Raw genomic sequence first — 12,015 nt, 5'->3', positions numbered from 1 at the left:
AACGGTGAACTCTACATACATCTTATGCATTTCCGGTTTATATTTTAAACATCAGCAGCTTTACAGGCTTTTCCATAAATCACACAAAAAAATCCACAGCTTCAATCTAAAAATACCACCTTCCTGCAGATCCACCCAATCAGTCAATCTGTGGGTGGAGCCAAGATCGAATAACTTCTGAATAAGTAAAGCATGCTTTTAAATATTCATGAGTTTCCCGGGCCTACCTCCTCGGTGGGAGCGGCGCAGTTCTCCTACTCCATTTTTGTGAGACGGGTGTAGGAGCGCACTCTCGGCGGGGAGACTGTCAGTCCACGCAGCGGATACTGCACACCGAGCGACAAAGGCGAGCACCGGAGCCCGTTTTCTTTTCGTTTCTGCTTTAGGAAGAGTCTAGAAGTTTCAGCCCTCAGGGTTTTGACATGGTAGATTATCACGCCGTTAATAATCAAGGCCAGTATTCAGCGGGCGGGCCACCGACCTACATGGAGCAAGAGAACGACTGGGACCGGGACCTGCTGCTGGACCCGGCCTGGGAGAAGCAGCAGAGGAAGGTAAGAGGCCTCGTTTGGAGACTATTCCCACTTTAGTGACGACTGTGGCATTCTTTTATGTCTGGGATTCTTTTAGAACGCCGGCGCGCTTCGAATGTTACAATGTTTCGCGGGTTTCGAACGTTACGGTGTTACAATGTTTCAGTCGTGCGCGCGCGCGTGAGAGAGAGAGAGAGAGAGTGATACATTGTAACGGCTGAACCTGTTTTACTAGAGCGAGTTTCATTCGCCTTCTGCTGTTTTTCTCTCTCTGTTCTTTCTCAAAGACTCCTGGTTACAGCCAGACATCCGGATTTAAAATGGCAGTAGCGCTAGATATCACGGCACAGGAGCTTAAAATAGCTGCTGAAATGTGTTTCTGGAGTTTATCTGCTCCTCTGGAACGGAAAGATTAGCTTGGACGTGGAAGGAAATGAACACTGTTTTAGTTTTAGACCGCTCTGTGGTGTTTTATCGTTGGATTGATGTGTGTGTGTGTGTGTGCGTGGTGTTGGATAATAGTATTGAGGAATGCACTGGGGTTGTTGGATTGACGTTTTTGGGTGTGTGTCGTTTGGGGCAAAGACAGGCTTGGCTGATTTGCATTTTTTTGGTGTGACAGAGAGAGTTTGAGAAAGGAGGGTCAAAGTTTGATTATGTAATTAATATTTAACTCCCTGAAACCCCTTCTGCAAACACACACACACACACACACACTCTCTCTCACTCACACACACACACGCGGTCAAATATATCACATATATGTGGACAAAGTCATTGGCCTTCAGACCCCAAAGGTGTGACAGACCCATAAACAGGACATTCACTGGAGAAAGTCAAATGGAGGAGGAGATTGGCTGAATACTTGAGCGCTCCTCCTGCTTTTTCTACTTGTTTTGTCACACTTATGTAGCCAGGTTTCTATAATTGTGCCTATCAAATAAATCACAATTGTAAAAGCCTTGTAAATTCTATCATCTTGCCTATAAATCTAGTAAAATCGCCATTCATTTTTTACAAATAATTATTATTTGAAAACCTCTTTTACTCCAAGGTATGCATAAAATATCCATACTACCTGTCCTATGTTGGTAAAATGTCACATCTGCCTCCCTTGACAGTATTGTACTGTAAACAGCCCAAAAACTTAAGGGTGTGACTCAAAGTTTATTAGCCAATCAGTAACGCCCACTGCCTTCGAGCTATCCGATTGGAGGGAGTCATTTAGGAGGGTGGAGTTTTTTGCTTGAGGGATGGGGTTGCCTAATTGTTATGTTTGCTATTGCATACTAACATTCTGCTCTTGCTACACTAAAACGAAGGTTGCAGGAGTAAGCTTTACTACTTAAAAATTTCATGCTGTGTTCAATGAGTTCTTTCTACAGTTTGTGGAATTCAAGAGCTGTTTCTTTACTGCATTATGTAGTATGCATTATAGATAACACTTCAGTTCACTTCTGTACAAAAAAAAATGGGAGAATCATGCATTGTCATAACAGGGGTGTCAAACTCAATTTCTGGAGGGCAGCAACCCTGCAGAGTTTAGTTCCAGTCCTGCTTCAACACACCTGCCTGTAGGTTTCAAACAAGCCTAAAGCACTCAATTAGTTCGATCAGGTGTGCTTAATTATGGTTGGAACTAAACTGTGCAGAGCTGCGGCCCTGCAGGAACTGAGTTTAAGTATGCTATACCTTAACCTGCCCACTAGAAGTAGTAGAAAATATTGAATGCAATGGAAAATATGCATGAATGAATCAAAAGTAGTGCTGTACACCTAATTATACTGCAAGGATTAGGAGTGCCTGTGAATTTTGGACTGCAAAATGGCTTATAAACGTGAAGCTTAAATGGCAGGATTTAATTTCCAACACTGTAAAACTCAAAAAGTTAAGGTAACTCAAACTATTTGAGGAAACCGATTGCTACAAACCATTTCAGTTCAAAAACTAATCCTAATGAGTACTGTGAAGAACTTAACCCATTTGAGGAAACGAAGCAATTTAAGCACAGTAAAAGCAAATAAATTAAGAGAACCTAAACCAACTGAGTACTGTAAAACTCAATTAGTTAAAGCAACTCAAACCGTTTGAGGAAACCGATTGCTACAAACCATTTGAGTTAAACTAATCTATAAGAGTACTGTGAACTTACTCTATTTAAGTTGAAGTAATGAGGTATTTAATTAACTCATTACCTTCAACACTGAGTTCAAAACTCTTTTCAAATGAGTAGAATTAACTTTTAGTAAATTTTGAGTAAACCACTCATTTCACTTGATAAAGTTGACTGTTGGGTTTTACAGTGTACATAAATACTTGAACACGCTGAGCAGTGCTGCGGAAATGATTGCTGTTATCAAACAGGTTTCACTTTTTCTACTATTGGTTCGTCAATAAGACCAATTCAAACACACTTCAGCTCTGATTGCTGTCTGGGGGTGGGGGAAAGTATTGATACTCTGAAAAAAAAAATCTTGCTTGCCTTTAAGCTGAATCATATAACTTTATAAGTCCATTGAACTTGTATTATGTTAATCTGACTTAAAACCGCTTGTGTAACTTATAACATTAAGTTAGAACATGAATGACTTAGTTTAGGTTACAATGACTTAAAAACATATGCTCTCAGGACTAATGGATCATACCTTTTTTTTTTTTACAGTGTACAACATACTATTGCGGTATTATGTATTGGCACAGTTGGCCGGATGCGTTTCAACATGCTATTTTTTCTTGTGACTTTAAATATGCCTGCCTCTGTTGCTTTCAACTTTCTGAACAAAAGCATAACTTCACGCCTTTCAAACATCCAAAAAAATGTTACTTCAGTGAAAACTTTACTGTCCTGCTTGCTGCAAAAATTGATGTACACGTGTTTGGGGGCAATCTAGTAACACAATAGGCTATTAGGGTTGGGCGATGTCGACCAATTTGGCATTGCATGACGTCTAATGTGAAACATCACGATGGATGTTGGCATCGAATTAATTATTTGTAGCCTACCGTTTCAACTACCTGACCCGCATGGTCTTATTTTACCCATAACCAAATCATAAATAAATAAAGATGAGTTACACACACATTACCACCTGTTAATCACTTTTTCCGCGGGACTCTGGCATGAATAGGCAACCAACAACCAACAGGAACCGACCAACAGTATCTGAGGTTTTCGCTAAAATTACGAAGTACAATCGTGAAAATGAAAGATTTAAGCAGTGAACTGATGCTGCGACACGTTACCTGATAGATTCAAACGACCAAGTCGTTAGATAGAGACAAGATTAATTAAATATCACGTATAACAACTATAGTGAGATACGACCCAGCGGTGCCTTCTTGATAAACTGTCAGACGTGCACTGCTTTCTTAGGGTTGTGTGCTCAAAGCACCCGCTTGACTGCTGGAGCTCAGATGCGCACATATGCTGCTGCGCATGACAGAGTTTGTGTGTGGTCTTGTGATGTGCATTTTCAGCAGTATAGTGTGAACGGAGGGCTTGTCAGAAATACTAGATGAAACGCCATTGTTGACGTGGATGGTTTTCGTTCTAAAATGCCAAATCGTATTGTAAAGGGGGTCTGAGTGTGTATTTTTGGTGAGCGGACTGTTGCTGCGATTGGGGGGGGATCGCGATTCCGGCTCAGCTTTGTGATGTTTATTGGTGACGGACAATGGCATTGTCTAAAGCTCCAACCGTAATCGGTTCATTTCTGTTCCTGTCAATATGACTTGGTAGCTACAACAAAAAGAACGGGAAGATCGCACAGGGACATTTTCAATTACTTTGGATTGTTACCTGATAAGACTGAAAAAACAACATATGAAAACCCAAAATAGCAACAGGAAACATTGAAACAATTTTTGACCACTTCATATAGTCTAATTTTATAAACTATGAAATAATAGTATTTTTTAGTACACTTTATAGTCTAATTTTTCTTTTTGTAACGGATTTTATGTGGGATAATTTGTATCTTTGTTTCAATTAATAGTTTTTTTTTTATCAGTTATCTACAAATTAACAAAGAATGAATACAGCTAGGTGAAGTGACGTGCAAATAATACCTATTTCAATAATAAGGGAATTATGAATTAAATTCAAGTAGACCTATTATAACATGTAAAATGTACACTGTAAAACCCATCAGTCAACTTAATCAAATGAAACGAGTGTAGTTAACTCAATTTACTGAAAGTTAATTCTACTCATTTGAAAAGAGTTTTAAACTCGGTGTTGAAGGTAATGAGTTAATTAAATACCTCATTACTTCAACTTAAACAGAGTAAGTTCACAGTACTCATCTGGATTAGTTTTTGAACTCAAATTGTTTGTATCAATCGGTTTCCTCAGATGGGTTGAGTTGCTTTATTGGCTTTTACAGTACTCAGTTGGTTTGAGTTCTCTTCATTTACTTGGTTTAACTGTGCTCAAATTGCTTCATTTACTCAAATGGATTAAGTTCTCAGTACTCGTTTGGATTAGTTTTAATACTTGAATAGTTTGTTGCAATCAATTTCCTCAAATGGTTTGAGTTACTTTAACTTGAGTTTTACAGTGTAGTTTTCCTGATAGTAATACTTCAGCTTGTATAGTATTGTAAGGTGAATTAATGGTATCATAACAGCCTTACTAGTTATCAAAAAACATTAAGTTGGTGCAAAATCCTCAAAGTATGTGCAGATCCAACAAGTGTGCAAGAAACTTTAGTAAACGTCCCTTCGACTAGCGTTGGTCATAAAACGATGTGTTAGCTCTGGAATTTCTATTGCGTATATAGTACACGCAGATCGAAGTTCACTTGTGATTATCAAACCAATGCATCTCTTCTAAAACCTCACGCTGAGTTTCATTAGAGTCTCCATGCACCGTTGCCTATTCCGCTTGACCGAAACAAGGCGTGTGGAATTATACCAATGTCATCCCCTTATCCATGACAGACATGAAATTACACCCCAACAAATGCCAAACGCCCTGTGACCGGCTACGACTTGCCTTTCTCCGCTCCACCCCAAGTGTCTGAAAGGTCATTGAAGTGTTTCAGTCTCCCTTTGAGCAGCTTGTTTGGGCAGATATGAATTCAAATAAGAGGCGGTGATTTTTGAACAGGCTTTGTTCTTGTTTTGTAGATAAGCACATTTAAATCCGGCAGTGCTTGATAAGAGAGACGACTGTAAACCTCCTGCCCTTGTGCACTGAGGGTATTTTGGTGCACTTTCATTGACATTGAAAACATATTATCAAGATTTGAAGATCGTGACTTTCGGTGTAGATGGTGAAGTTGGTTTGTTTATGGTTCCAGCAGATTATCATGATTTGTATGTAGTTTCTAAGAGTTCCTGGTAGTCTTTCTAGGTCTGTGCCCCATCAAACACTTCCAGATGTTTATGATGAGCGTAATTGTCAGGGGTATATTATAAACAGATGATTGTGCTGGCTTTGCATTCTGATTGGACGAACCACATTCTAATCCACCAAATTCTTTTGTCGCTTAGCAACAGTAAACAGAATTGTTACTTATATAATATATCGATATCGCAGTGTGTGTATCTGCAATAGTTACATTACAGGATTAGATCATGTATTAAATATTAAAAGATAACAATATTGTTATTTTAAATTATTATACAGACCATATTATTTTACATTTAATAGTTTAATTTTCATACTTGTTTAATAGTTTAATTTCCATCTTGATTAATGTTAGACTCCCCCAAAAAACATAAAGCACTGTTTATTTATTATATATGCTTGTAATTTATTATAATTTATGCAGATGCACTGTTAAGATCATCCCTGTCCATCTAAATTAGGAAAGTCTTTCTAAATAGAGCTATTTAATTCATAATAGCAAAGCAAAATATTGCAATTTCAGATTTTTCCAATATCGTGCAGCCCTATTTTGCATAATTGAGTAACTTGGAGTTTGTACTAAGTTTTAAATCTATTTTGCTGTAATTAGAATTTTTAAATAAGTTTATTTTTAAGTCAGTTTTTAAATTTTTTTTTTTTTCTCCAAGATGCTGAAAATATCTGTTAATTAAGTTTCTGAATTGCATTATAGCACCTTGATCTCTGCTCAAATTTTTTTTTTTTTTTTTACCACTGAACTTTTTTTTTATTGATTTTTTTTTTTTAATTATTTTTTATTTACTTATTTATTTTTAATAATTTTTTTTAATTGATCTATTTTACTTTTCAAATAATGCATATGGATATCAAGTACAGAGCATAAACATAAAAGAACAATAAATAAATAAATACATAAATACATACATAAAAAAATAAATAAATAAATAAATAAATAAATAAATAAAAAACGTCATATTAAGTTAACCAAAATGCATACAAGGAGAAAATAAAGAGGAAAAAATGGGGTGGGGGTAGCGAATATCATAGCCTTAACTATAATTTTGTCTCGTTACATGTTTGCTAACATTGAGTGGCAGAAATTCAGAAATCTTTCCCATTTATCAAAATAAATTTCAATCCTTCCATGTAAACTGCAGGAGAGTTTTTCAAAAGCTGCAACTCGTCCTAACTTCAAGATCGGAGGTCTACAGGAAGATTTCAATTTTTAACAATCACCCGTCTGCCTAGCGTGAGACGGCTCTGGATCCACTGCTTTATTCATGTGGCTTAAGGGACTGGGGTCACCAAGTATGTATAAGCTTGGGCAAAAGTCATACTGGGTTGCTCTGTTGACTTTTGATGTTGAAAATTCAACTCTGCACTAGGGATGCACGATTCTGGCAAAAATGTGAATCACGATTTGTTTTTTTGCTTTAAATCAAGATCAGGATTCTGTAAATGTAAAATAAAGGTTAATATAATTAGGCTATTATTATTGTTACTTCTCAAACATATGGTAAAACAACAACAATAATAATATTAGGCCTGTGTGTAGGTCTACTGTTGCTTAAAATGCAGAATTTTTTTATAGTCATTATTGTGGACTTGAACAGACTTTAATATGTCCTGTTTGTTATTCACAGTAATATGATGACCTCAGAATCCAACTATCCATGATTATGCATGACAGCAAATCTCCTAATACCTGCAGCATGAGGACTCTTTTATAATAATTAATGAGCGTCAAAAGTGGTGGTGACTGTGTGTCACTGCATCCCAAACGATTTAAAGTAATACAAAACAATAGAACTAAAACAATCTCCAGTGTACGGAGCGAGAATGCTTTTCTTCCTGTTAAACTGAACAGTCGCATCATCGATGACGTAAGCTTGCTCCGGCTCGGAAGGTAAAATGCAGCGTGAGTGCAGGTCGTCGTGGGGAGAGGGGAGGTAGGGGGAGACAAGCAGGCTTCGGCAAGGTGTAAAGCAGGGATGTACAAACTCGGTCCTGGAGGGCCGGTGTCCTGTTTAGCTCCAACTGTCTTCAGCACACCTGACTGGAAGTTTCTAGTATACCTAGACAGAGCTTGATTAGCTGGTTTAATTGGGGTTGGAACTAAAATATGCAGGACACTGGCCCTCCAGGACCATGTTTGGACACCTCTGGTTCAAGCCAACTGCGCCTAGTGAGTACACCCTTAATGTCCTTTTTTACAGCATATACAATTTCAATGTTTTTTAATAAAAATGAAAAAATACTTGTATTAGTGTAAACTACATGATATATTAAACATTTATCATTTTATTTCAGTCATTTGCTTATATTTAAAGAGCACCTATGGTAAAAAAATCTACTTTTTCAAGCTGTTTGGACAGACATGTGCATGTATGGTGTATAGACCGTCATATTGGGGTGATATAAACACACCCAGTGCTTTATTTTCAATTTAACAATATAAAAAACGGGGGACCAATTGGAGCGGTTATCAAACCGACCGCAACTTTACGTAGGAGTGCGGTCCCCCCGCCCACCAATATTGATTGACAGGCCCGTCATCATATCCTCAGTTTGTTGATTCACGTCCGCCATTTTCAGCGTGAGTCGAAGCGATATCACTAAAGGAACACGCTAGCTCTATTTTTAGATGCAAGGCTCATTGGGCTCAACACAAGAGCAATATTCTCCACATTATCGCTCTAATCAGAATTATTGGTTGTATCTTTAGGTAGGTTTGCAAACATGTGTACTTCTCATTGAGTCTACCTTATACTTCAGCCGTTTGCATTTCTCGCGATCCCAGAAGCTCCCTGTGATCTTAACTAGCATGCGTTTTAGAATTCTAAACATAGGTTTCTATCAGGGTACACTCAAGTCGACGGCTGGGCACCACGGACCGCTGCAGAAACCTATGTTTAGAATTCAAAAATGCGTGGTGCGACGATTCGGGACACTTCATGTTTCTGCCGCGCCACAGAGAGTGTCTGGTGTGCCGTGTCGCGGCTTCGAGCGGCGCATCCGGTGCCTCAGTCAAAGTTAATTCAGTGTGCGTGGTTATTAGTTTCTGTGTACAAGCTCGGCACTTGAAACTAGCACACAGTTGGCTGTAAAACTGTACAAAGACACATTTGATTTTGTACTCTCTGCTTGGTCTGTGTCAGAGTCGTACATGTACGACTGAATGCGGATCCTCTCCTCTGCCTGTCTGTATTGCAAACACAGAGCGGGTGAGCTCATGGCCCCGCCCCCTTGTTACGTTGGGCGGGAAGCCAAAACTAATTTACATGTGAAGCAACACACCCCTAAATCAGTGAACTGTGGACACGCCCCCAACATGACACTTTTTAACACATTATAATAAAAAAATCTGAATTGTGTTTTAAACTGAACCTAAACTGGCACACTTAGAAGAACCATAATATTAATATTAAATCATAAAAAAGAGGTAAACTATGTGCCCTTTAAATTACATTTATTTCAGCATGAAATCTAAATAATTGTAGTTCCAAGTTTTTCATTTTGGTCACCTACAAATACCAGACAATATTCCCTTTGAGAAGAATTCAGCATGTTATCTTTTACTCCACTGAGGTTGGCATCAGAATAATAAAGCACTCAAGTCTTTATGTAAATTAGAGATATTTTTTACTTGCACTTGAGAATCTCGAAGGTACAGGATTTAGACCTTTTTTGCATGTAAAAGATTCAGTACTGCATGTCCTCAAGTGTCTTATTGCTTTACAGCACTGTTAGGGGTCACAAAATAAAGATTCCAGAAAGCCAATAACAGGCCAAATAAAAAGCCTCGAGTCATGAGGACTTGTTGTTTGTGGATTCGGTGCGAGTTTGGCTCTGTATAAAGGTCTCGCTCTCCATCTTTTATGTCTGTTTACAGTGAAATGAACACGGCAGCGAGTGAAATCCAATCACATGCTTCTAGAATGAACATTGACTGGACTGTAGACTAAACTAGACACTCGCTACCGATCCCGAGTCTCGTTCCTCTATTAAACAGTGGGATTCATTCTAAAAAGTTCAGCACATTGGCTGCTCTCCAAACACCTAGTGAGCTGCTGTGCTGTCTGCTGCCTAAATAGGCAGTTGTCTTCTCAGGCAGCGTTTTTAATGGAAAGGTAACCTCATAAGTGACTCATTTTGGAGTGCTTTACAAATGGAGAACCTCATAAGTGACTCATTTTAAATGGTTAATTCCTGTTTCTCATACAAATGCGGTCAAGTAAAAAGTAAAAAAAGTTGTGAATTTAGTGCATTTAAGAGTTTTTATTTCAAAAAGTTTATTAAAATTCTCAAAATTAACTCAATTGTAATGTTGCATAGGCCATTTTAGTACATTGCACTTCCCGATAGTCTAGTATAAAAACAAATGTTTGGTACAAAAGTTACTGTATGTTGTTAGAAATATAATTTTGTTGCTTAGTTTTGGTATTCCATAAAATAATGTTTACATGAAACTATATTATATTATTTTATAAGCTTTATTTAATGAATAAACTTTAATTTGTGTGACATTACTTGAACAAATAAAGTGGACAACAAGTGGAAACAAAGGGTTTCATTTCATATTTTTTATATAATCTAATATGAAGTAATTTACATTATATGATCAGCAATATGTCATTAAATTCTTCTTAATTTACTTATTAATGTCATTTAATTCTTTCAATAGTAGAAAAAATGAGTATTTTTAAATGTTTACTATGGTATTATTGCATTTACCACTTTTTAATCAACTAATTATTTAAAGTCATTTAAAATGACAAACATCACTGGAAATAAAATCGTGTGTGTGTGTGTGTGTGTGTGTGTGTGTGTGTGTGTGTGTGTGTATTAGGGCTGCACAATATATCATTTCAGCATCAATATCGCAATGTGTGTGTCTGCTGTAGTCACGTCGCGATATATAATGTTAAATTGGGATTATAGTCAATCAACTTTTGAGAATATATGAGATTTGTGGAGTCATTGCAATCTATAACCATGACATAAGAGTGAAACGTAATTATTTGCACGTGTTTTAAAGGCATTTTAAGAAAGTGTAGAGCATTCAGGCAATAATGTAAAACATTTGTACCTTTAATGAAGAAAACTTTACTGATTTATTAAAACAATGAAGACCATACAGTGTTGTTTTACATTGCTAAATTTCTGTGTCTGAATCAAGCAGCAACCTCCCGCTCTCCCTCGGGAGGCCAATACGGAAGTAACTGAAACTGCAATTCATCAAAATTCCGCTATTCCTGGCTCCATAATAGAGCAAATTGCAATTGAGCCCACTGTTAGAATGGCCAACTTTACAGCTGAAAAAAAGGTGTTTACAGCCTGGTACAAAGAACCATTTTGGTTCATATAGCTATTATTACCCTCCATGACAACTGTGAGGGGGTGAATTTTTTTATAACTCATCCATTTCCTTTATATTAGGTTATATTAAGTTTGCATAATTAAGGGCGTGGCCACTTGAGTGACAGCTAGGTCTCGCTGGTCGCCGTCACTTCACCTCAGCTGAATCCGGCAGATTAGCCACTGATCTCGGCATATTCAACATATTTTTGTGTTGTTTTATGTGGCTTTACACAGTCAGCTGCCTTTTGGACTTATTTCTTACAATTATCAGATGATATGTGATGCTGTGTGCACTTAATTGTGCTCACAAACCATTCACGTGGCCTCGTTTCCCATGTGAGTAAAGTTATATACTTGTATACCATCTCTATAAATGTATTTGTTTTATTTAAGATCATTTATCATTAATATTTTTCTTTAGAGCCGTAAAGCACTCCAGAATCTGACAGATTGATTAGCTGTAGGCTCTAGAACAGTCATCTGAAGCGTTGTCATACAGTGTTATGCTGGAGTTCATCAGTAGTCTTGCATTTACTAACACACACATCTGAAGTGTTTGGAAGTATTTCGGGTTTTCCTTCTGTAGAAAAACATCATAAGAACAATGTTTAGTGGCTCAATGTGTTACTACAGTGTTTTTAAAAGTCTAAACACTTTATTGATATAGTGGACAGCCAAGCACATGTGGTCAGAACACAAACGAGTCGCAGGTAATAAAGTATTAAGTGTTTCTCCCAAAGTAAAGTCTGTCTGCCAGGTCTAAGCAAA

The 12,015-nt window shown here is 37.4% G+C and overlaps 1 protein-coding gene across 2 annotated transcripts in view; it reads left to right on the top strand.

Annotated features, from left to right (window-relative positions):
- Window positions 1-248: 248 nt before the first annotated feature.
- Window positions 249-12,015, top strand: part of actn4 (actinin, alpha 4) — a 120,671-nt gene continuing 108,904 nt past the window's right edge. For both annotated transcript variants that reach the window (XM_056473098.1, XM_056473097.1), the window contains exon 1: window positions 249-554. In XM_056473098.1, the coding sequence (XP_056329073.1) occupies window positions 423-554 (132 nt within the window). In that variant the 5' untranslated portion in view covers window positions 249-422. The remainder of the gene's footprint in view (window positions 555-12,015) is intronic.

Source organism: Danio aesculapii, chromosome 15, assembly GCF_903798145.1.
Source record: "Danio aesculapii chromosome 15, fDanAes4.1, whole genome shotgun sequence".
Lineage (NCBI taxonomy): Eukaryota > Metazoa > Chordata > Actinopteri > Cypriniformes > Danionidae > Danio > Danio aesculapii.
This window is presented reverse-complemented; position numbering and strand designations above follow the sequence as displayed.